Below are 26109 nucleotides of genomic sequence, written 5' to 3'. Positions count from 1 at the left end.
ATTTCTTCCTGACTGGCCTCGAGGTTTGCCTCGGCCAGCTCTCTGAACTTCCTCGTCTGGTTCCTGAGGGCCAGGATGTATCGAAACACATCCGGAGGGGGCTCTGGGGCCGCCGTCTCCCATCCTTCTTTGACCAGGCTGAGGGGCCCCCTGACGGGGTGCCCGTAGAGCAGCTCGAAGGGGCTAAACCCCAAGTATTTCTGGGGGACTTCGCGGTACGCGAAGAGTAGACAGGGCAGGAGGACGTCCCACTTACGCCTCAGGGGCTCTTCGAGACCCATGATCATCCCCTTGAGGGTCCGGTTGAATCGCTCCACCAGACCGTTACCCTGGGGGTGGTATGGGGTGGTGAATTTGTAAGTCACTCCACATTGTTGCCAGAGGGACTTCATGTATTTCGAGATGAAGTTGGTCCCTCGGTCGCTTACGACTTCTCGGGGGAATCCCACCCAAGAGAAGATCCCCATGAGGGCCCGCCCCACTACGGGGGCCGTCACCGTTCGGAGGGGAATGGCTTCGGGGTAGCGGGTGGCATGGTCTACCAAGACGAGGATGAATCGGTGACCTAAGGAGGTCCGGGGGTCAAGAGGGCCCACGATATCGATTCCTACCCGCTCAAAGGGGGTATTGACCACGGGGAAGGGTTGGAGGGGGGCCTTGCGCCTTCCGCCGCTCTTCCCGCTGGACTGACACGTGGGGCAGAACTTACAGTGGGCCTCCACATCGGAGCGCATGCCGGGCCAGTAGAAGTGCGTGACCAGGCGGTGATACGTCTTGTCTTGTCCCAAGTGTCCCGCCAGGGGTACATCGTGGGCCAGGTTCAGGAGGAAGCCGCGGAAGCGTAGGGGTACCACCAGCACCCGGGCTGACCCTAGCTCGGCAGACTTTTGTTCGCTGTATAGAAGGCCGTTTTCCCAATAAACAAAGTGGGAGCCGGACTGGTCACCGGCGGCCTGGGCGGCGGCCTGCTGCCGCGGCACAACCAAGGATGGACAGGAGGTCTGTTCAAGGCAAAACTCTTCTCGGGACGGTCCTCCTTCCTGGCGCCACTGGGCCAGCTCCGGAAGGTCGTCCAGGCTCGGGGTCGGTTCGACGTCAGGGCCGAGGGGACCCGCATCGGAGGAAGGGCTCTCCCCAGGGGACAGCTCGGGGGTCTCAAATGCCTCTGGGACCTCTGGGCCCTCGGGGCTGGTTGTGCGGTCTCAGAGCTCACCCTCTCGGGGGTGGCCACCCGGGCGGTCATGGACCGGGTGCTTACACAGGCCCATTCGGGCAGGCCCACCATCTCCAGGTGGGTCCTTCGCTCTACCCGCTTCCATGGGGAGCTCTCCAGGTCGTTGCCGAGCAGGCAGTCCACAGGCATGTCGGTGCGGACTGCTATTCGTAACTCTCCGGAGACGCCTCCCCACTCGAACGGGACTTGCGCTATCCGGCAGGTACGGACTGAGTTATCCGCTGCGATCACCCTGCAGGAGACGCGGGGCACAATTTGGGCTTCGGTGACCAAGTGACATTTTACTGCAGTGATGCTGGCCCCTGTGTCTCGGAGTGCCCCTATGCGGTGGCCAATGACGATCACCTGTTGTCGGTACTTCTCGGTGTTGTCTGGCAGGGGGGCTCCGGGGACCATCTCCCTATCGCCCAAGGAGACTAACATCATTGCGGCGGGGTCAGCCCCCTCAAAATCCTCCTCCCCTTCCTCTTCTAGGGCTACAGAGGTTATTTGGCGCGCTGGGGGACCCGCAGCGGCGGGTTTCTTGAACAAAGGGCAGCGGGGGTCATTGGCATAATGCCCTGGCTGTTGGCAATGGAAGCAGGCTTGGCTAACTCGGGGTCCTGGCTTGGCTGGGGGAAACCCTGCGCGCGTGGTGGGAGGCGATGTGCCGGGCTGGTTTCTGGGGGGACTGCGCGGGGACCCTACCTGGGACCCCCTCTGTCTATTCTGACCCCCTCCTCCCCTCTGACGGTTAGATCCCTGTTCGTTTCGGCCAGAGTCTCCCCCGGGCCCCCGGGGGACTCTGGTGCTCACCCAGCGATCGGCCTCAACTGCCAGTTTCCGGGGGTCAGCCAACTTGCTGTCCAGGAGGTGCTGTCAGAGTTCCACAAAGCAATTCAGGGACAAATGTTCGTAAGCAATGAGGTCGATGAGCCCCTCAAAGGTGGACACCTTGCTGCCCTTGATCCACCCTTCCAAGGCCCGACTGTAGAAGTTCACATATTCTACCCATGTGGTGCCGGGGATCTTTTTGCAGTCTCGAAACCTTTGTCGGTACATTTCCGGGGTGAGCCCGTACGTTGTGAGAAGGGCTTCCTTCATGTGGCTGTAGGATGTTTGCTTGGCGGACGGAAGGTCGAGCAGGGTGTCTCTCCCTTCACTCAGGAATCGACCCCACAGCCCGGCTCCCCAATCCGCTCGTGGAACTCGGTGGGAGGCCATGGCGACTTCGTAGGCCTTGAACCATTGCTGGATATCGTCGTTTTTATAATATTCTTTGACCACATCCTTGGTGATGTGGACCTTGGATTCTACCGGGGGAGCGGTTTCTCGGGTCCCCGATGTCCTGGTGTCTTCGCTCCTGGCCTTCAGTTCGATCTCTTTCAGGCCGCGCTCGTGCTCCAGCTGGAGTCTTTTCCCTTCGTGTTCTCTCTGGAGTTTCTTCTCCTCCAGTTCTCCTTGCAGCCGCAACTGCTCGATGGCCAGCTGCTTCTCAGCCAGCTTGAGTTCTCCGTCTATCTTCAGACGCGCTAGTTCTAGCTCGTGGTTTCGGTTGCGTTCTCGGTCTGTCATCTCTTCTTGAGACAGACCTCTCTCCGTGCTGGGACTCCACGTCTGGGACTCTGCTCTCTCATCCTCTCGGGCGTGGGTTTCGGTCAGTGGCCCTCCGTCTCCACCGTCTCCTGTCGGCGGGGGAGGTTGTTCTCCGGCCTCCACCCAGGCTGTTAGGGCTTTTTGAAAGTCTTCTTTGGTGCTTAATCCCGTTGTCGGGATATGGCGATCTTTGCAAAATTGCTTCAGCTCTCGGTGCGAATAGTCTTCCAGAAGCTCCATCTGGAAGGTGGTCTTGTCGTTCGTTAGGATGAGGCTCATGGTTGTTCTTCGTTCGGGTAGTGTGTCAGTACTGTACGATCCCTAGACGTAGGTTCTTATCCCTCCGCTGCCACCAATGTTAGAAGGGGCGACCTCAGAGGGCCAGGTCATGCTCACCCGACCACCCCCAAGACCCACCTCTCCCACAGATCTTGCCGAGTCTTATCGTGAGGTCCTCGCCGGGGAGGACTTCGAGTCTAGGATCGTACGTACTGAGCTCACACCACACTTATGAACGGACACCACACCGTTGGATTTCAATAACAAGTTCTTTATAAGCAATAAAAAGAAGAAGCACTCTTATATACACAATGATTGCGGGATCGCAAAGTCTTGGAAGATTCGGGAAGAGGGAAGCGGGACAGTCTTTAGCCTTTAGGCCAGTACGAGGCGTACCCTGCGCACAGCTCTCAATCCTCGAGCCGGGGGGTACGGAAGATGACGGTTGTACTGACTGCTTCACTCCCGTCGAGTCGGCTCAGGTCGTGATGGTAGCGTCGATGGTCCAGCCGGACCAGGGTACTCCTTGAGCCGCGATGAGGTCAGCAGGGCTCGATCCGGAAAAGTTCGTGGGGAGCCGCGACAACGTCAGCAGGGCTCAGATGGTTACGAGTTCAGCTCGAGCCGCGACAGCGTCAGCAGGGCTCCGAGGTCTTTGCAAGGTCAAGCCGCAACAGCGTCAGCAGGGCTCCGAGGTCTTAGAGAGGACGAGCCGCGACAGCGTCAGCAGGGCTCCCGATGGTTATGAGTTCAGCTCGAGCCGCGACAGCGTCAGCAGGGCTCAGGTGGTTCAGTTCCTTGTTGCGAAGAGGGAGCCGCGACAGCGTCAGCAGGGCTCAGCGATGCGAGGTTGAGTTCCTCTCAGGGTCAGCCACGATCAGATCAGCAGGCTTCAGGTCCAAGATACAACTGCCCGCTAGTTGTCGGGCGGGCCCTGATATAGTCCATTGGCCCTTTGATGTCCGGACCCTCGCAGGCGGAGGTCTCACACCTTGGGGGCTGGTCGTTGGTGAGGTCCAGCGGTTGGCTCTTTGATCTCTTTGGAAGATGTGCCCGGGGATTCCCAGACGCCAGCGGGTCTGGAGCCAGCACTCGGGGAGGCCAGAGGTGCAATCGAAACTGCCCCACAGGGGGAGGCCAAAGGTGTGACAGAAACCAGTCTCTCAGGGGAGGCCGGAGGTGCCATCAAAACTCCCTGGCTTATCTCACTCGGGGAGCCCTTTACCCCCCAGCCGGGACTGGCGCGCTTTTGGGGTCTGGGTTTCACTGGGGGCCGGGGTCACGCTAGGCCCCTGGAATCAGGGATCACGGGAAGGGAAAATGGCTTCATGCCGGTTTAGACGCTCGGAGCCGGGGAGTGGGACAGGATACGTGGGGCTGGTTGCTGGTTACGGGGTCTGGGCGTACAGGGGGCAGGACGACCAGGACTCGAGGTGCAGTCTACGCTAACGGGATGCTGCGCAGGGAACTCAGGGTGCAGGGTTACGCTAACAGGGTGCGGGGGAACAGGGCCGGACCACGCCACGAGGCCGGGTCCAACACAGCCCTATGGAGGGGGTGAAGGGGGTCTAATGGACCTCCCAGATATCTCATTGAGGCGGGTGCAGTCACTCACTGCACCCACATGCAAGGGGATCTCTATTCGCCCTTAAAAGTACAGGCGGGGTGCCGCCTGTACTGTAAAACACAGAGCTGCTTCAAAGCAGCTGCTCCTTTTTTCACAAGGATGTGGCTGCCCTGTGGGCAGTGCATTCATCCTAATATGACACATTTTCCTTGTTTACGCCAGGCGCACCTTTTAAAAAGTGTACCCGGCGCAACCAAAGAAAATGCACTGTATATATAATACAGCCCCTGGTATTTAGGGGAATTGTCAAATCATGGCTACAGCCTATCCTCATTGCTCTATGTTGGGTTCTACCACGTGCTTCATTAGTTTGTGTTGTGCAAAGTCATTTGGGGCTAGATGTAGGCAAATCTAATTTACCGATTCATAAATACCGAATTTTACCGATTCGGTATTTATGAATCGGTAAATTAGAAGTAGGCAGATGTAGATACATTTTCTTTTACATTTACCGATTCTGTAAGATTCGGTATTTACCGATTCGGTAAATACCGAATCGGTATTTCCCATTGATTCCTATGGGCCTTGAAGCCCATAGGAATCAATGGGAAATACCGAATCGGTATGTACCGATTCGGTAAATACCGAATCCTGGCAGGGGGAACGGGGTGTCACTTTGACACCCTGTAGCACCCCAATTGCAGGCTTGTGTGCCATGTGGCACACATACATGTCCTAAGGGCATGTCTGTGCGTCACATGGCATAGGTGTACATGCACAGATGTGCATGTACACTGGAATTCGGTATTTTACCACCCAATAGGATTGGTTGGTAAAATAAGAAATCCTAAGGGCCTGTGGCACTGCAAACTGTGCCACCTACATATGGATTAACAGAATCGGTATATTTACCGATTCGGAAAAATACCGATGTGGTAAATTTACTGAATCGGTAAATATACCGATTCTGTAAAATCCGAGCCACCTACATGTCAAAAGCCAAATACCGGGCGGTAACGGCCGAAATCGGCCGTCACCGACCGGTATTTGGCTACCTACATCTGGCCCTTGGTCTCCTCTTTTTACTGCGAAGGACATCCCATGTGACTCAGGGGGGTGACGGGTGAGCCAGAGCACTAGTGCTCTGACTCTGACACTAAGACATGTGGTCAAGACTATTGACCACATGTCTTAGTGTTAGAAGTGCTTTTCTATATAGAGAAACATTGATCTGGTTGTTAGAAAAATAATTAAATTATAGTAAAAAGCGCATTTTTGACACCACTCATCAGGGGTGGGTGAATCTTTACTAACTAACTCTGCATCTTTACCTTATCTGGACATGGAGGAGTCCTGATAGCAGCATGCGATTAGACCAGGCTGAGAGGCGTGCCTCAATGGGTGCGGGGTTTAATATCATAATGGCCTGCTTGATTTATGAATTCTGCATGAGAAAGGATTAAGAAAAATTTAGGGGATTGATATTCTGCCTGTGCTAATCTTGAGCCACGCGCAGACTCCTGGCTATTCCAGAATGTTTGGCTCCTGAAATGAGCTCCTTTGTCTTAACTTATAGTAAAGTTTAGTTTGTAAATTGTGCTGTAATAAGTGGTTAAGAATGTTTTTTTGTGTTTTGCAGATGGTTGTTCGGTCCCTTTAAACTCAATATCGGGGTCGTATACTTCGCTCATATACAAGAACATGACCAGTCCCGTCTACACAACCTTGAAAGGGGTAACGGCTCTTCATTACGAGTATGGAAAATCTGCTCTACCAAGTTAAAAGAGCAACAGACAAAAGTGAAAATGCTCTGAGAAATTGTAGTCAAAACATGTTAAACAAACCACAGATTGGGATTATATAGAAAAAAGATACCCTCAAATTATGTGGCAGCATTGACTAAATTATGCATAAAGAAAAGGGAAAGTATGTGGCATAATGCAGCACATTTTGTAATAGTATTACTTCATTCTTTTATCATTTTTACACTTCAACACTGGTCTGTTCAAAGGTTTCACCTCAATGCCAGTTCAACACCGAAATACAGATATTTTCAAAGAAGATGTATTTTAACTCTTCTATGTTTACCAGAGCCCTGAAAGGTTTTGTTAACAGGGTCTGGATTACACGCTGCACTACTGGATGACTACTTTTGCACTGGCAAGAGGGTAGTTTTCCCCTTGCCAGTACTGCACTGACAAACCAGTGCAAAATGACATTTACACTTCATGAAAAATGGCTGATAGCACCACTGTTTATTTGATAACTTAAAGGTGAAAATGGCTATGGGTTGGTATCAATCTTAATCATTTTGAAATACAGTATTAAAAGAAGTACCATTTTGCCTCTTTGCAGTCAGCTCGAGTCCCCTCAGTGCACACAGCCTCGAGTGCTGTGACCTACAACACTGTTACATTCACCCAATCGGTACTGATGCACGGCATTGCTGTCAATCCCAGTTTTAGGTGGCTGCTTACTAAACACAAACCTCTGGTTAAGTTAAGTGTGGTGAAAAGGGATCAATCAATCATTATTTGTAGAGCGCTGCTACTCACCCGTGAGGCTCTCAAGGCACTGTGGGGGTGGGGAGGATGCAGCCCCGTCTGGGCGCTGAGGTCAGTGGAAGTGCCCGGTCTTGAAATCCTTCCAGAATTTGGTCAGCGACGGGGATTGACTGAGGTGGAGAGACAGGGTGTTCCAGGACTTGGTGGGTAGTTGGGAGACGGATCTTCCTCCAATCCTGGTCTTGCGCAACCCTGGGACAGTGGCAAGGGCCAGTTGGACAGAGCGGAGGTGTCTAGTGGGTACGTGGAATGAGAGGCAGTGGTTCAGGTGTGCTGGTCCAGTGTTGTGGAGGGCTTTGTAGGCATGTGTGAGGAATTTGAAGGTGACTCTTTAATAGACTGGGAGCCAGTGGAGTTCTCGCAGGTGTTCTGTGATGTGGCTGCAACAAGGGCTGTTGAGAACCAGTCTGGCTGGAGCGTTTTGAACATTCTGTAGTTTCCTGAGAAGTTTCTGGATGACACCTGCATAGAGTGCCTTTCTGTAGTCAAGTCTCCTGCTGATGAGTGTGTGGGTGACCATCTTTCTGGACTCAGTGGGGAACCATCTGAAGGTCTTTTGAAGCAGGCCGAGAGTGTGGAAGCATGATGAGGAGACAGCTTTTATCTGGTGGTTCATAGTGAGCGAGGAGTCTAGTATGATGCAGAGGTTTTGTGCATTGTTCCTGGGTGTGGGGGGGCTCCTAGCGTGGTGGACCACCAGGAGTCATCTCAAGCGGAGTTGGTGGGCCCCAGGATGAGGACTTTAGTCTTGTCCGAGTTCAGCTTGAGGCAGCTGTCTCTCGTCCAAGTGGCTACGGTCTTCATCCCGTTGTGGAAGTTATTTCGAGTGATTGTGGCCTGGTTGGTGAGGTAGAGGATCAGATGGGTGTCGTCAGTGTAAGAGACGATGTTGAGTCTGTGGTTCCTGATGATGGGGCGAGTGGGGCCATGTAAACATTGAAGAAGGTGGTGCTCAGGGAGAATCCCTGGGGGACTCTGCAGCAGATCTCCGTGGGTTCTTAGAGGAATGGTGGTAGTCTGACTTGCTGTGTTCTATCAGTGACAAAGGAGCGGATCCAGTCCAGGGCTTTGTTTCGGATGCCGGCGTCGTGGAGTCTCATGCTTATGGTGCGGTGGTAGACGGTGTTGAAGAAGGCTGAGAGGTCCAGGAGGATGAAGGCTGCTGTTTATCCCCAGTCGAGGAGGAAGCAGGTGTCATTGGTGGCAGCGAGGAGGGCGGTCTCGGTGCTGTGGTTGCTTCGGAAGCTGTAGTGGGAGATAACATAACATATGTAGGATGTGGTTGGCTTTGATGAACTCAGAGAGTTGGGTGTTGATGGCCTTCTCAAAGACCTTGGCTGGAAAGGGGAGCAGGGAGATAGGTCTGAAGTTGTTGAGGTCCATCGGGTCGGTGGACTGCTTCTTCAGCAGGGGGTTGATCTCTGCATGTTTCCAGTCATCGGGAAAGGTGGCAGTCTCGATGGAGCAGTTGATGGTGCAGCGTGTCAAGGTTCAAAGGATACAAGCCAGCTTCCACGGGAACGAAGAGGAATCCCCAACACCTCCAGAAAACAGAAACAAGAATGCGACAGTGAACACACTCCTGACAACTGTTCCCTAAAAGTATGGGGGAAAAACCCAAGGAGTGTCCACCACTCTCCCCAAACGAGGGGTTGGTTAACAGGGCAGGAGCAGTTCTGGTTGGTGTAGTCAAGGCTGTAAGAAAATAGGACATGCACTAATATACTAGACACTTATTTAAAAGAGCGACCTATATTACATTGACATGCGTTATTATACCACAAGGTCACTTACCCCAGTGAAGTCCACAGGTTGTCTTAAGGTGAGTTCTTGCTGAAGAATATGGCCTGAGGAATATGATGCTAGGCCTAAAAGAGCAGAACTCGAGAAAGGACACACACTCACCAGACACACAAGAAAATATAAAAAGGGGGTGGACTTGAGGTGCACTGGCCGGCTCTCTCGGGGACAAAGTGCGAAGCAGCTACACTCTCAAGAGGAGAGACACCCGGCCCGGGTAACTATTCCGAGCGGGGTGCTCTCTCTCAGCTGGAAAAAAGAAAGAAAGACCCCAGACTGTTTGTCTGTGAGCAGGGGCTCCGTACAGGTAAAAGGACGTACAGGAATCACAGCCAGGAAGAGTGTCCTCCAAGCACAGGGTAATGAGAGAAAGGGCTCGAATTCTTGACCGGGGAAGAATGCCCGCCAAATGTGTAAAGATTACAGGGCGTGGCAAGAGAGTCCGGCCGGCACCGAGAGACGCTCACCGGACTGTAGGAACTAGGAAGAAACGGGGAAATACCCGTTATCATGAAGGATGGCAGAGCACTACCGGAAGGTTTTAACCTGTAGAAACAGAGAGGAGCCAGGAACAAAACAGCCACTGCCGAGGAAAGGAGCCTCTCGTAACCAGGAAGTAGGAAGGGGGCGTGGTACCGCAACAGTAAGCCAAGCAATGGCTATGTTCCGATGCGCCTCTTTACGTGCGCAAGGGAGCATCTGAAAATCTCTGTCTGCACTGGTAGTGATGTTGTAAGGATCGTGTAAAAAGGACATAAGGGGACCCTGAGGCTAAGAACACATGTCAAGGTCTTCTAGTGCGCTCGAGCCTTGGATTCCTAACACAGCGTAGCTTGGGGGCGATGGAGATGGCGGCTCTGTAGAAGATATGGTGCGAGCAAGAATCCAAGGGAGCTCTGGAGTGGATGCTCTTCATGGTCTTGAGAGTGTCGTGCATGGTGAGCAGGGTCCAGTTGAGCAAGATCTATTGGGGGGCGACGTCGTTGGGTGTGATGGTGGCAGGAGTGATTAGAGGGTTTGGGATGACACAAAAATATATATGATCTGTGGCCATGCTATCAGTGACACATTTTGGTCTATATCCTACTCCATTCCCTCCATAACATGCAACTTTCCATCTCCTACACCACCTTTTAACCAATTTATTTGTTACTGAAAATAGAAGAGTGGATAAAGAATTTAAAGATGGTTGTCAAAGAATATCAGTGCCTGATGCTTAATGTTGGTCAGATGATCTAAGCACTGGCCATTGGTAAACTCTTGCTACATTAATTTGAAAACATTGGGTTTCCATCCACATCACCATTCTGACCTTTATTATTTTTCATCTTCAGAAAGCCACCCAGATAAGCACCAGCCCATTTGCAGATGACTCTTCGGGATCAGAGGAAGAGGACAGCTCTAGATCCAGTTCACGGACCTCAGAATCTGATAGTAGAAATATAAGTGACCCTAGTAGCCCAAGGGCTATGAAAAGAGGTGAGTAAGGGTGATTTGGGTGTCTGTGAATGTAACACTAACAAAAAACAGGAAACAAAGAATGTAATACTTTTTTGGGTTACTCAAAATGACTTGCGTTCAAACATCAGGTATGTGTGATACTAACGAATATTGGCTGCACCAAGTATCCTCATCATCTTGCCACGGCTGATCCTTGGATAAGGAAAGGTAAGGCAGCTTCCTCATGAAGTGCTGTCACATAAAATGAAAAGGTATGAATAATTGCCTTTTTCAGCACCATATGGAGCATTGTATATCCTACACTGTGTCTGCCTATTGTGTTGTATTGTCTGGTCTGATAAAGTGGTGTGTTACCAACTAAATGGACTCCTGACTCCTAGCACTTTCTTACTAGTGGCAAATGGGCGACCTCAGTTGGCTACTAGTACAGACAGTGGAAGTCATTAAATAATGATAACGACAATAGAATTTAAGTAATTGAGTTCCAGACAGCTCCAAACGACCGTGATCATTTCCCATTTTTATTTTTTCCAAACGTAGAGTTCCCACAAAACGGTTGGAAGCCAATCTCAAGAACCTCACTGGAAGGAAATTGTGAAATTTGTTAATCACAAAATGCCATGTTTATAGAAGGCCTGTTCAGTATAGCAGGTGTCTTTCAAATGCATGAGAGTAGCCATAAAGCAGGCAGCATATTTACCTCAATTTCGGGGCGCGCCGCGGCCAGGGTGACTGACTCCGGAATCTGGGGATTACGGTTCGATCCCCGGGGCGGCGGCAGATTAGCCCAGCACCATGTGACTCTGGGCAATAGCTTGCTTAATCTTCCCGACGGCCCCCAGCACCTAGAGACCCTAACGGGTGATGGTTCGCACTTTACAAATGTGGATTATTATTATTATTATTGTACTTCAAGAAGAGCAATAATCCAGATGTGTCCAGATCATCTGTAGACAATAGGTTGGCTCTTGGATAGTCTCAGGTAAATGGTGCTGGCATAGTTGTAAAGTGATAGCACAAGTGTTATACTTGTATACCAACAAAAAAGTAAGCTTTCTCCAGAAACTTTCGAAGTCGTTGAACTTTCTATTACAACAGCATTTATTTAGAAGGGCAAGTGTCAGTTGAAAAGGGCACACGTGCCCTAAACTGTCTCCATTGGTATAATTTTATTGCCCAGAGTTCTAGGTCAGATTGATAGAGACCATCCTACTCGGGATTGCTCCCAATAGGTTTTCAGACTTCATTTTCAAACTTTTGTTGCACATCCTTTTGTGGATTTGTTCTATGTATGGAGTAAATGAATCTCTGGCTGCATTTCACAAATCGACAGTGCTTCATTACGTAACTGTCAAAGATACACTGTGGTTGGTGATTATTGGTAAGGGGTTTGATATCAATTTTGACAGAGAAAGTAATAATCCCTGGTAAATCCCATGAGCCAGCCTGCCCCTATGAAATAATGTCAAGATGAGGTAAATGTCAGTGTAACAATTATATAAATCCTGAAACTAAAAAAGGGATTATAAATATTTATTTTTCTAACTTCTTTATACCAATTATTTTCAAACTAAATTTGACCAGGACAGTTTACAATTTTGAGTTCTACGTTTCTCATTGAATGTTTCAAACTAAATTCATTTAGAGCTAAAAGCTTGAAACATTTTACAAAGATTCACTATGTACACATAACCGGTCTTCCTTCTATGGTTGTAGCTGAATATTCATTAGACCACAGAATTCTATGATGTGGAAGTGAGCAATTCTTTCATGAGATTAAAAAAATACCAATGAAGCTTTCAAAAATGAGTGAGTGAAAGGTGATGGACCACATCAGTAAAAGTCCTTATCTGTGTAGTTTAATTGTTAGGTTTTTGCCTAATAGTGCATGCTGTCTGTTGGCGAAAAGACCTTTTTGTCAGTTTACAATGGGCGTAGTGCCCACCTATTTCTAACCATTGGTTTACTTTACTGTCACTCTCATTTGCTTGCTTTCTATTCGTCAGCTTGTGTTGGCTTTTCTTCATATTCTTGTAGATCCCCTGGAGCATGGATGCTTTACTTTTGTCCTTCCACTGGTTAGTTATAAAGCACTACTTGTTTCTTTTATTACAAGCACTCCACAAGACTGCATGTTTCTTCCAGCTGTCAGTCTCTGTGCTGGTCTCTCTCACCGTGTGCTTCTCCTCTCTTCATGTTGTGCTCACACTATCATGTGCTTCATTGTGTTAGTTTCTCATCTGTTCACCAGTGAGCTTCCCCCAAATAGCTCCAGGTTCCTTTCTGTAGCCCAAGTGCTTCTCTACCACTCTGTGCTCCACGTTCCTCTCTCTTGCCTGTTTTGCTTCCCTCCACCCTCCATATTGCTTCCCCACCCATGCCTATTGTATTGCTTCTACCCCCCACACTCCGGGTCTGTGTTGCTTCTGTCTCACTTGTTTCCAGCATTGCTACCTCCCCACCATCCCCTCTGTGCTATTTGCCCCACCACCAGGCAGACATACAATGGGGCCTTGTATTGTTTACTGTTTAGCAATGCCCCATCGCATTAGGGAAGATGTACAGCATCCCTAAAAACCATTGGCAAAGCCCATAAGTCCCAAAAGCGTTACCTGGTGGCTTTGCCAGTGCTTGTTTTATATGTGACATAAGCTTGGGTAGATAGCCCAAGGTATGTTTTGCCGTACCTAAAAATTCCAGTTTGTAATGAATGTTGGGTTGAAGGGTTGAATATCATTAAGATCGCAGTTACCAGTCTTATGCTTCACCGATGAGTGTGGCCGAGTGCCGGTACCTTTTAGTTGTTCAGATTTAATGTGGTGCTGTGTCTGTATAGTAATATGGCATGAAAATGTGCTTTAAGTAGTGTGTGATGGGTGCCCCTGTGTTGAGCACTAAAATAAAGCTGCATCTATTCTGGTGGGTGGACCTTACTCTTAAAGCCTCTTCTCAATAAGTAGGTTCTTCCTTGTGAGGTTGCAAACAAGGTGCCGTTGCATTTGGGTAAAATAAACCCCTTTTTGATATAATGCTTAAATATGGGAAAACTGTGGTATGAATGTGGTATGCATGATAATTAGAAACATATTACTATTGGCTCATATTTTTCCAAGTTACTTGTTTTGAGATAAAATGTAGGCTCAGAAACGTATACAAAACATATGTCACATTACAAATAAAGAAGCAACATATTTCACTTCAGAAGGGCATTTATTCTTAGTCTGGCTTTCAAAATTATCGTCATCATATTGAAGTTGTGAGTTTACCACATCAGCCAGAAGAAAAAAATAATTAAAAAAATAAAAAGCAACATTCAGTCTTGCCAGGATGATGTATTAAATCCAGCTGGTGCCTATTTGTGGTTGCTACTGCAGCTTTCAAGCCTCTACCTGCCCAATGTTTATAATTTGTACCTATTTTACATTCTACAGATCAGTTGTGGCTGGTGACATTTGAAAGTGATGGGGCATAAACGTTCAGGATACTTGCCCTGTTGCAAGTGAGTGTAGAGTGCGAGTATGTTTGTCATAAGGAGGGTTGGGGGGGTGGGGGGAGGGGGGAGGGGTTTGGGTGGGGAGTGTTCTTCCAATGGGAAAATGTAAAACAATGCAATAGGTCTCGCTTTTGCAAGAGTATAAGCTATTGGAATTGTAGCTGAAAATACCTTTTATTTATCTGTTTTGATAATTAACCCCTTCGCTGCTAGGCCTTTTCCCCTCCTGTGCTAAGCCTTTTTTTTGGGCTATTTGGGGTAGTGCACGCTTAGGCCCCTGTAACGTTTTGGCCACATAAGGTATCCACGCCAAATTTGCGTCCTTTTCTTCCAACATCATGTGGTTTCTAAAGGTGCCCAGGGTTTGTGGATTCCCTTCGAGGGGTCCCAGAAATTAAGAAAAATACAGTGAAATTTTAGTTTTTTTTCAGAAAAATGGGAAAAACGGGCTACAAATGAAAGCCTCTGGGTTTTTCCCTGCAAATGTTATCAAAAAAGGGTTTGTGGGGCTGGAATCTCCATTTTCTCAGCTTTTAGGGAATGACAGTCTTTTGTCAGAGAACCAACATTTTTCACACAGTGTTGGCATTTTTCTGGGACAATGCCTATTTTGACAGCTCTTTGAAAGCAATATACCGTTACATCCGTGTGACCTTCCTGGTTGTGGGGATATATAGGACTTCTAGTTTCACCAAGAACCCGACGAACCCAGAGCCAAAAACTGAGCAGCAACTTTCAATGGTATTTTATTATTTACTGCGTATAGAGCACTTATTCTTGGAAAATGTATACATGGAAAAATCGGTATGAAAGACACCTATGTATTTCTGAATTGGGTACAAATTATAGAGTTTAGAAACAGTATATATTTGTACATTTTCAAAATTGGGAATACTCATACTAGCATTTGAATTATTGGTCATTTTTCAAAAAGATTTTTTTTCTACACAATGTCTTTCATTGGGAAGGGAGAAATGCATGAAAACTCAATAGGTAATAACAGTTGATTTACAAATCTGAATTACCCTAAGTCTCCCGATAAAAACGGTACCTCACTTGTGTGGGTCGGCCTTGTGCCTGCGACAGGAAACGCCGCAAAATGCAACGTGGTCACACCTCAATTTTGCAGTTAAAAATTGACCCTTTTTTGGCAAAGTGCCTAGCTGTAGTTTTTGCACCCTAGCTCTGCCGGCACCTAGGAAAACCTGGCAAACCTATACATTTTTAAAAAGTAGACACCCAGTGGAAATCAGGATGGGGTGAATCGACTGCCTCCCACCAGGTTCTGTTACCCAGAATTCCTTGTAAAGCTAAAAAATTGACAACAAAAACGCATATTCCTCACATTTCTGTGGTGGAAAGTTCTGGAATCTGCGTGGATCAACAAATTTCTTCCCACACCGCGTTCCCCCAGGTCTCCCGAAAAAAAATGGTACTTCACTTGCCTGGGTCTGCCTAACGCCTTCGACAGGAAACGGCGCAAAACGCAACGTGGTCGCACCTCAATTTCGCAGTCAATACTGGTCCTTTTTTGGTTAAGTGCCTACCTGTAGTTTTTGAACCCTAGCTATGCCGGCACCTAGGGAAACCTAGCAAACCTATACATTTTTCAAAAGTAGACACCCAGGGGAATTCAGGATGGGGTGACTCAACTGCCTCCCACCAGGTTCTGTTACCCAGAATCCATTGCAAAGCTAAATAATTGACAAAAAAACGAATTTTCCTCACATTTCTGTGGTGGAAAGTTGTGGAATCTGCGTGGATCAACGAATTTTCACCCACCCATAATTCCCCCAGGTCTCCCAAGAAAAATGGTACCTCACTTGCCTGGGTCTGCCTGGTGCCTGCGACAGGAAACAGCGCAAAACGCAACGTGTTCGCACCGCAATTTCGCAGTGAAAACGGGCCCTTTTTTGGCAAAGTGCCTACCTTTCGTTTTTGAAGCCTAGCTCTGCCGGCACCTAGGGAAACCTAGCAAACCTATACATTTCTGAAAACTAGACACCAGGGGGAATTCAGGATGGGGTAACTCAACTGCCTCCCACCATGTTCTGTTACCCAGAATCCCTTGCAAAGCTAAAACATTGACAAAAAAAATGCATTTTCCTCACATTTCTGTGGTGGAAAGTTCTGGAATCTGCGTGGATCAACAAATTTCCACCCACCCCGTGTTCCCCCAGGTCTCCCCAAAAATTTTTTACCTCACTTGCGTGGGTCTGCCTAGTGCCTGCAACAGGAAACTGCACAAAACGCAACGTGTTCGCACCGCAATTTCGCAGTCAAAACGGGCCCTTTTTTGGCAAAGTGTCTACCTTTCGTTTTTGAACCCTAGCTCGGCCGGCCCCTAGGGAAACCTAGCAAACCTATACATTTTTGAAAACTAGACACCCAGGGGAACTCAGGATGGGGTGAATCAACTGCCTCCCACCAGGTTCTGTTACCCAGAATCCCTTGCAAACCTAAAACATTGACAAAAAAAATGCATTTTCCTCACATTTCTGTGGTGGAAAGTTCTGGAATCTGCATGGATCAACACATTTCCACCCACCCCGTGTTCCCCCAGGTCTCCCAAAAAAATGCTACCTCACTTGCCTGGGTCTGCCTAGTGCCTGCGACAGGAAAGAGCGCAAAACGCAATGTGTTCGCACCGCAATTTCGCAGTGAAAACTGGCCCTTTTTTGGCAAAGTGTCTACCTTTTGTTTTTGAACCGTAGCTCGGCCGCCCCTAGGGAAACCTAGCAATCCTATACATTTTTGAAAACTAGACACCCAGGGGAATTCAGGATGGGGTGACTCAACTGCCTCGCACCAGGTTCTGTTACCCAGAATCCCTTGCAAACCTAAAAAATGGACAAACAAAACGCATTTTCCTCACATTTCTGTGGTGGAAAGTTCTGGAATCTGCGTGCATCAACAAATTTCCACCCACCCCGTGTTCCCCCAGGTCTCCCGAAAAAAATGGTACCTCACTTGCCTGGGTCTGCCTAGTGCCTGCAACAGGAAACAGCGCAAAACGCAACGTGTTCGCACCACAATTTCGCAGTGAAAACGGGCCCTTTTTTGGAAATGTGTCTACCTTTTGTTTTTGAACCGTAGCTCGGCCGGCCCATAGGGAAACCTATACATTTTTGAAAACTAGACACCAAGGGGAATTCAGGATGGGGTGACCCAACTGCCTCCCACCAGGTTCTGTTACACAGAATCCCTTGAAAACCTAAAAAATTGACAAAAAAAACGCATTTTCCTCACATTTCTGTGGTGGAAAGTTCTGGAATCTGCGTGGATCAACACATTTCCACCCACCCCGCGTTTCCCCAGGTCTCCCGAAAAAAATGGTGCCTCACTTGCCTGGGTAGGCATAGTGACTGCGACAGGAAACAGCACAAAACGCAATGTGTTCGCACCGCAATTTCGCAATGAAAACGGGCCCTTTTTTGGCAAAGTGTCTACCTTTTGTTTTTGAACCGTAGCTCGGCCGGCCCCTAGGGAAACCTAGCAAACCTATAAATTTTTGAAAACTAGACACCCAGGGGAATTCAGGATGGGGTGACTCAACTGCCTCCCACCAGGTTCTGTTACCCAGAATCCCTTGCAAACCTAAAAAATTGACAAAAAAAACGAATTTTCATCACATTTCTGTGGTGGAAAGTTCTGGAATCTGCGTGGATCAACAAATTTCCACCCACCCCGTGTTTCCCCAGGTCTCCCCAAAAAAATGGTACCTCACTTGCCTGGGTCTGCCTAGTGCCTGTGACAGGAAACAGCGCAAAACGCAACGTGTTCGCACCGCAATTTAGCAGTGAAAACGGGCCCTTTTTTGGCAAAGTGTCTACCTTTTGTTTTTAAACCGTAGCTCGGCCGGCCCCTAGGGAAACCTATACATTTTTGAAAACTAGACACCCAGGGGAATTCAGGATGGGGTGACTCAACTGCCTCCCACCAGGTTCTGTTACCCAGAATCCCTTGCAAACCTAAAAAATTGACAAAAAAACGCATTTTCCTCACATTTCTGTGGTGGAAAGTTCTGGAATCTGCGTGGATCAACAAATTTCTACCCACCCCGCGTTCCCCCAGGTCTCCCGAAAAAAATGGTACCTCACTTGCCTGGGTAGGCATAGTGCCTACGACAGGAAACAGCGCAAAACGCAATGTGTTCACACCGCAATTTCACAATGAAAACGGGCCCTTTTTTGGCAAAGTGTCTACCTTTTGTTTTTGAACCGTAGCTCGCCGGCCCCTAGGGAAACCTATCAAACCTATACATTTTTGAAAACTAGACACCGAGGGGAATTCAGGATGGGGTGACTCAACTGCCTCCCACCAGGTTCTGTTACCCAGAATCCCTTGCAAACCTAAAAAATTGACAAAAAAACGCATTTTCCTCACATTTCTGTGGTGGAAAGTTCTGGAATCTGCGTGGATCAACAAATTTCCACCCACCCCGCGTTTCCCCAGGTCTCCCGAAAAAAATGGTACCTCACTTGCCTGGGTAGGCATAGTGACTGCGACAGGAAACAGCACAAAACGCAATGTGTTCGCACCGCAATTTCGCAATGAAAACGGGCCCTTTTTTGGCAAAGTGTCTACCTTTTGTTTTTGAACCGTAGCTCGCCCGGCCCCTAGGGAAACCTAGAAAACCTATAAATTTTTGAAAACTAGACACCGAGGGGAATTCAGGATGGGGTGACTCAACTGCCTCCCACTAGGTTCTGTTACCCAGAATCCCTTGCAAACCTAAACAATTGACAAAAAAAACGCATTTTCCTCACATTTCTGTGGTGGAAAGTTCTGGAATCTGCGTGGATCAACAAATTTCCACCCACCCCGCGTTCCCCCAGGTCTCCAAATCGTACGGTGGAGAATTTAAAATAACCTATAGCAAAATTACCTTCTTTTTGGGGGGGAGGGGGCACCTGAGTTTTTGGCCCGGGGCTCGGCGGCAAACTTGTGAAACTACCAAACCCAAACAGTTCTGAAAACTAGACACATGGGGGAGTCCATGGAGGTATGGCATGCGTGGGTCCCCCAATGTTTTCCTACCCAGAATTCCTTGCATACTTTAAATTTAGGTAAAAAAATCACTTTTTCAAACTTTTTTTGCGTGGGATCTCCGTGCCGGCACAAATGTCCTACCACCCAGCGTTCCCCTTGTTCTCCCGAGTAAAATGATACCTCACTTGTGTGGGTGGGCCAAAGCAGAACAGGCCAAAAATGTATTTTTAAGAAATTGTAGCATTCAGGATTAACAAATTAAGCACGGAGAATTCAACTGTTTTGGGGTCATCCTAGTCACAGGCCTTTGCCCCACCCACACAAGTGAGGTATCATTTTACTCGGGAGATCAAGGGGAACGCTGGGTGGTAGGACATTTGTGCCGGCACGGAGATCCCACGCAAAAATGTATGGAAAAGTGTTTTTTAACCTAAATTTAAGGTTTGCATGGATTTCTGGGTAGGAAAACATGGGGGGACCCACGCATGCCATACCTCCCTAGACTCCCCCGGGTGTCTAGTTTTCAGAACTGTTTGGGTTTGGTAGTTTCCAAAGATGCCCGCCGAGCCCCGGGCCAAAAGCTCAGGTCACCCCCCCAAAAAATAAGGTAGTTTTGCAAAAGGTAATTTTTAAGTCTCCACCGTACGAATTGGGCCTTTTCCTGTTGCAGTCACTATGCCTACCCACGCAAGTGAGGTACCATTTTTATCGGAAGACCTGGGGGAACGCTGGTGGGAGGAAATTTGTGTGAGCCCAGTGATGCCACGCTTTCCCAAACAAAAAAGTGTGAAAAAACTGATTTTTTCAGCTAAAATTGAGGTTTGCAAGGGATTCTGGGTAAAGGAACGTTGGAGGATCCACGCAAGCCATACCTCCTTGGAAGCCCCCGGGTGTATGCTTTTCAGAAATGTGTGGGTTTGGTAGGTTTACCTAGATGGCCGTCTAGCACAGGGCCAAAAACCCAGGTAACCCCCTTGCAAAAGCTGGTGGTTTTCACATAGGCATTGAACTCCCCCGGGTGTCTAGTATTCAGAACTGTTTGGGTTTGGTAGTTTCACGAGTTTGCCGCCGAGCTCCGGGCAAAAAACTCAGGTGCCCCCCCCCCCCCAAAAAGAAGGTAGTTTTACAATAGGTTATTTTAAAGTCTCCACCGTACGATTTGGGCCTTTTCCTGTTGCAGCCACTATGCCTACCCACGCAAGTGAGTTACCATTTTTTTCGGGAGACCTGGGGGAACGCGGGGTGGGTGGAAATGTATTGATCCACGCAGATTCCAGAACTTTCCACCACAAAAATGTGAGGTAAATGTGTTTTTTTAATCAATTTTTCAGCTTTGCAAGGGATTCTGGGTAACAGAACCTGGTGGGAGGCAGTTGAGTCACCCCATCCTCAATTTCCCTGTGTGTCTAGTTTTAAAAAATGTATAGGTTTGCTAGGTTTCCCTATGGGCCGGCAGAGCTAGGGTTCAAAAACAAAAGGTAGACACGTGGCCAAAAAAGGGCCCGTTTTCAGTGCGAAATTGCGGTGCGAACACGTTGCGTTGTGCGCTGTTTCCTGTCGCAGGGACTAGGCAGACCCAGGCAAGTGAGGTACCATTTTTTTCAGGAGACCTGGTGGAACGCGGGGTGGGTGGAAATTTGTGTGAGCCCAGTAAGGCCACACTTTTAAACACAGAAATGTTTGCAAAAAATAAATTATTTCTACTACATATAAAGTTTGCTAGGGATTCTGAGAAAAGGAATGTTGGAGGATCCATGCTAGCCATACCCCATTGAAAGCCTCCGGATGTCTACTTTCCAAAAATGTGTGGGTATGCTAGGTTTCCCTAGATGGCAACCGAGGAAGGAGTGAAAAACCCATGTGATCCCCCTAGCTAAACCTATTAGTTTTGACAAAATTAGTTGTTTACTTGTGCAGCGTGACAATTTGGGCGCAATATTGCAAGGAAAATAAGACGGACATTGTGAGTTTTGCAGGATATTGTGTATACAATTAATTGTTAGATTTCACCAGAGAGACATCACCATGTAGTCCCATGGGATTTCAAGAATATCTACAATTGGCAGGTTAATCAGAAGCGGAATGTACACCTTGGCACAGAGACTAAGAAAAACAAGATCCCTACACAGCCGTCTATTCCTCAAACACACACACATACTGGTTGGATTTGGCACAAGGGCGAGTGATGATTCAGTATATATAATTTTATTAACAAGAGATTTCACAAAAATGAAATGCACTGTCAATTACTTGGACAAAAAAAATGAACCAATGACTCGCAGCTCGTGAGCTGTAAAGCCACTTCAAGGCACCAACCGCTTTACAGACCATTCACACACCTTTCATACCTGACACACAATCGACCATTCACACCACCAGGCACAAAAGCAACACATCACAACATTTACAAAAAAAGTGACAAGGTGCGTCCTGCTTAAAAAAAAACAACAAAAAAAACACTGACATCAAGTTTTCAAACACACACACATACTGGTTGGATTTGGCACGAGGGTGAGTGATGTAAATGTAAATGTATGAAGCTTATATAGCGCATGACTTACCCTGGGGCATCTCCGCGCTTGCTTAGGGAACCCGTCCTGGTATTCCCCTGTGAGATATCCCTGGCAGGGTATCCACAAGGTGAAAGCCAGGCATCCCACCGCGAGGGGCCGATGTGGAGATTAAGCAAGCTATTGCCCAGAGTCGCAGAATGTGAACCCGTGAGTCGAGAAGGCACCAGAGCGAGAATTATCGAGTCCGTGGAATTATTGAGCCCAAGACCCGCCGAGGCGGGGAATTGAACCCTGGTCCAGGGCCGAACTCAGGCTTCAGGTCTGCCGCCTCTAACCCCTGAGCCACACTTCTCCACTGAGTGATGGTTCAGTATATACCATTGTATTAGCAAGTGATTTCACAAAAAATGAAATACACTGTTAATAATGGAAAGGACAAGAAACTGAACCATTGACTCACAGCTCGTGAGCTGTTAAGCAACGACAAGGCACCAACCGCTTTACAGGCCATTCATACACCTTTCATACATGTGACACATACAAAACATTCACACCGCCAGCCGCGGACCCATCACATTACTACACTTCCACCAGCAGACAACGCCAATCAAGGGCCCATCACTTTCACACACCAACATTCCTGACACAGCAACAACACAAACTCATGGATTACATGGAGTGGCGCTCAACTAGCACTGTGTGTAGTAACCAGCATTAAGTCACTTCCCACACACCGCCAGCAAAGCACCAGTCCACGCACACCACCAGCCAAGCACCAGACCACACACACTGCCAGTCAAGCACCAGACGACGGACACCGCCAGCCAAGTACCAGTCCACACACACACACCACCAGGAAAGCACCAGTCCACAGACACCGCCAGCCAAGCACTAGTCCAGGCACACCACCAGCCAAACACCAATCCAAACACAACACCAGGCAAGCGCAAGAGCACGCACACCACCAACCAAACACCAGACCACGCACATCGCCAGGCAAGCACCAGTCCACACACACCGCCAGGACAGCACCACTCCACACACATAGCCAGCCAAGCACCAGTCCAGGCACACCACCAGCCAAGCACCAATCCAAACACACCAACAGGCAAGCGCAAGACCATGCACACCGCCAACCAAACACCAGACGACACACACCACCAGCCAAACACCAGTCCACACACACCACCAGGCAAGCGCCACTCCACACACACCGCCAGCCAAGCTCCAGCCCATGCACACCACCAACCAAACACAAGACCACGCACACCGCCAGGCAAGCAACAGTCCACACACATCGCCAGGACAGCACCACTCCACACACATAGCCAGCCAAGCACCAGTCCAGGCACACCACCAGCCAAGCACCAATCCAAACACACCAACAGGCAAGCGCAAGACCATGCACACCGCCAACCAAACACCAGACGACACACACCACCAGCCAAACACCAATCCCAACACACCACCAGGCAAGCGCAAGACCACGCACACCGCCAACCAAACAAGAGACCACGCACACTGCCAGCCAAGCACCAGTCCACAGACACCGCCAGACAAGCACCAGTCCACAGACACCGCCAGCCAAGCGCCAAACCATGCACACCGTCAGACAATGGACACTACACGCAAACCAACATCATACTTTATTTTTTTTTCAAAATAAATGAAAAACAAAAACAAATTGCAAATTGATACAAATCTACTAACACAACAACTAAATCTAAAAAGACTACACAAATGCCAACTTTGAAACTGAACAATAAGTTTTAAAGAATAAAGACCAACCAGTTCACTTTACCACTCATGTATGCTCCCAAAAATTATTTTGCGTGTGGTACAATCTAAAACAAGCAGGTACACACAGCCCAGGGTTTGAAGGGCAGTCGGGGCAGTACATACGAACCTCCTTCCGCAAACCTCTTCGCCAACAGACTCTACATCTCCGACTGGGAAAGTCTTTTGAGGTTGTAGGAGGAATTTGATGAGGAAAGTGGCGATCTTTCAATCTGGCAACATCCTCCACCACTCCAACTCTAGGAACACTTGCCTGTTCCACTAAAACAAGGCTGCCTATTACAGACTCCTGAAACTTTACAAAAGTCATCTTTGACTGGGGACAACATTTCTGGAACACAACAAAAGCATTAAAGGTTGCCAAGTGGAAAATATGGATAGCCAACTTCTTGTACCAAATGTAAGCCTTACGAAGAGCAGCATACGGTTCCAACCTCTGATCTACTCTGTCAACACCACCCATGTACCTATTATAGTCCATTATGCACACAGGTTTGCGCGCTTCTGCAACCTGACCCCAAACAGTCACCGGTTCAGTGCTTTCATCATGTATGGAAGTCAACATGTAGACATCTCTCCTGTCTGAAAACTTCACATCTAGAAGCTCCTCACAACGCAATGCACTGCACTGTCCCCGAGCAAGCTTTTGACAAACAAGTTCTTTTGGGAAACCTTTACGGTTTGAGCGGATTGTGCCACAAGCAACAGTGTCCACTTTGGCCAATTCCCCGAACAACCGCACACCAGTGTAGAAGTTATCGACATACAAATGATGGCCTTTGTTAAAAAATCCACGACCAAGTTCCCACACAATTTTCTCAGTCACTCCAAAAGTCGACGGACAACCAGGGGGGTTAATCCTGGATTCCTTACCAGTGTACACCCTGAAATTAGGAGACATATCCAGTCAGACTGTCACACAGCATATAAAGCTTAATTCCATAGCGTGCCCTCTTACTAGGAATGTATTGCCGAAATACCAAGCGGCCCTTAAACAACAGCAAAGACTCATCCACTGCAATTTCTTTCCCAGCAGAACTATTGTCAACAAAATGCATCATCCGAAGCAGAAGCAAATACCTATCACGACTCATGACTGCCGGAAATATAGCTGTTGCCATCAAGGGACTAGTAGACCAATATGAAGCCATTAATGGTTTCCTAAGCAAGCCCATCAAAAAAGTTAAACCCAAAAACTTTTTCATCTCCTCCAAATTTGTGGGAGTCCACCGGGTAGCTCTAGCGTGGGGCTTAAGGCTGGCACTGTTCACCCTCAAACAATTTTCAGCATACAAATTAGTCTGCTCTACAATCTCTGCCAAAAAAAATCATCCATAAACAACTTGAAAAAATCAATAGGCAAAAAGTTTTCAGTGTTTACCCTACACACTGGAACACCAGTAAATTCAGGCAATGCCGGCTGCACCATGCCTGGTGCAACCCAGAGGTCAGAACTTTCAACGTCAAGTCTTGCAGCCGCAGGCTGCCGCCCAGCTGCCTCTTGTCTCACTACACCAACTGGAAGTCTTGAAGGCCCAGGCTGCAGCCCAGATGCCTCTTGCCGCACTATTGGCACAGCAATGTCCTCCGCAACCACAGGCACTTCATCCACACCAAAAGTAGCTTCATCAGCACTCAGAGTATCTTCATCATCAGATGAAGCCATGTGTAGAGAAAACTAACTACCTGAATCTTCACCTCCCACCTCTGGCTCAGAATCAGAGTCAGTCTCTGGACCATGGTCAGAGGAAGAATCAAAAAGCATTCCAACAACTTGCTGAGCAGTAATCCGGCGGCTAGCCATTATCCTTACAAATAAAGGAGTCTGCACAAACAACTCAACAACCCCAACACTGGGCAAAGTAAGTAAAAAAATTTAAGCCTTTATCACAAATATCTATATATTGAAAAAATATAAAATTTGCATACAAGAGACAGCTACACTCACCAGTACCTACTCTGCAAAGACACAGCAAATAGGCAACGACATCCCACTAGAAAGAAGAAAAAAAAACTTACATCTACAGAAGTACACATCAATAACAAATGCAAAACATGTTTTACAATCACAAAAAACAGAAACCAAACATTCTCGTATTATTACACACTTTGCAAAAAAAAACAATTACATTACAATTGAAGAAAAAAGGTCTTTTACCAAACACATGCAACTACACAAACAGCAGAACAACAGAACCACCAGTAACGGAACCGCACACTGCAACAATCTAAAGAGAAAATAAAACAATACACATTAGAAGAAACAAAAACAACACACTTTACAACAGGCTATGTCACAGGGTATGTCACAAATGGGGTGTCTGTCCCCATGGGGGGCAGAGTAAAAATCATTATAAATGTGGGCCCCCTGGAAGCAACCCTACGGAGGGCAGAGAGGCCAAATAAAGACACTAATCTGCCCCCAAAGGGGGCAGAACATACTTTTGGAAAAAAAATGGGCCCAAGGAAGCGACCCTTGCCCAAGGGGTCGCTTCCTATATAAAAAAAAAACAATCCCTGGAGTCTAGTGGGCTTTTCTGCCCCCCCTGGGTCCAGATTCGGCCCAAAACCCGACTGATCTGCCCCCAAGGGGGGGGCAGAAAAGTTAAAAAAAAATTGTGGGCCCCTAGGAAGCGACCCTTACTTAAGGGGTCGCTTCCTTTATAAATAAAATACAATGCCTGGTGTCTAGTAGGCTTTTCTCCCCCCCCCAGGTCCAGATTCGGCCCAAAAACCCGCCGATCTGCCCCAGAAAAGTCTTAATAAAAATTGAGGGCCCCTAGGAAGGTCGCTTCCTTTTCAACTAAAATACAATCCCTGGTGTCTAGTGGGCT

At 48.1% G+C, this 26109-nt stretch overlaps 1 protein-coding gene across 1 annotated transcript in view; it reads left to right on the top strand.

Moving 5' to 3' along the window:
• PLEKHH2 (pleckstrin homology, MyTH4 and FERM domain containing H2) overlaps nt 1-26109 on the top strand; it is a 666795-nt gene that overhangs the window by 302374 nt on the left and 338312 nt on the right. The window contains exons 9-10 of the mRNA XM_078649687.1: nt 6295-6389; nt 10354-10498. Coding sequence (XP_078505813.1) covers nt 6295-6389; nt 10354-10498 — 240 coding nt within the window. The remainder of the gene's footprint in view (nt 1-6294; nt 6390-10353; nt 10499-26109) is intronic.

The sequence above is a fragment of the Lissotriton helveticus genome, chromosome 6 (genome assembly GCF_964261635.1).
Source record: "Lissotriton helveticus chromosome 6, aLisHel1.1, whole genome shotgun sequence".
Taxonomy (NCBI): Eukaryota; Metazoa; Chordata; class Amphibia; order Caudata; family Salamandridae; genus Lissotriton; species Lissotriton helveticus.
Note: the sequence above shows the minus strand (reverse complement) of the source record. Positions and strands in the feature narration are given on the sequence as shown.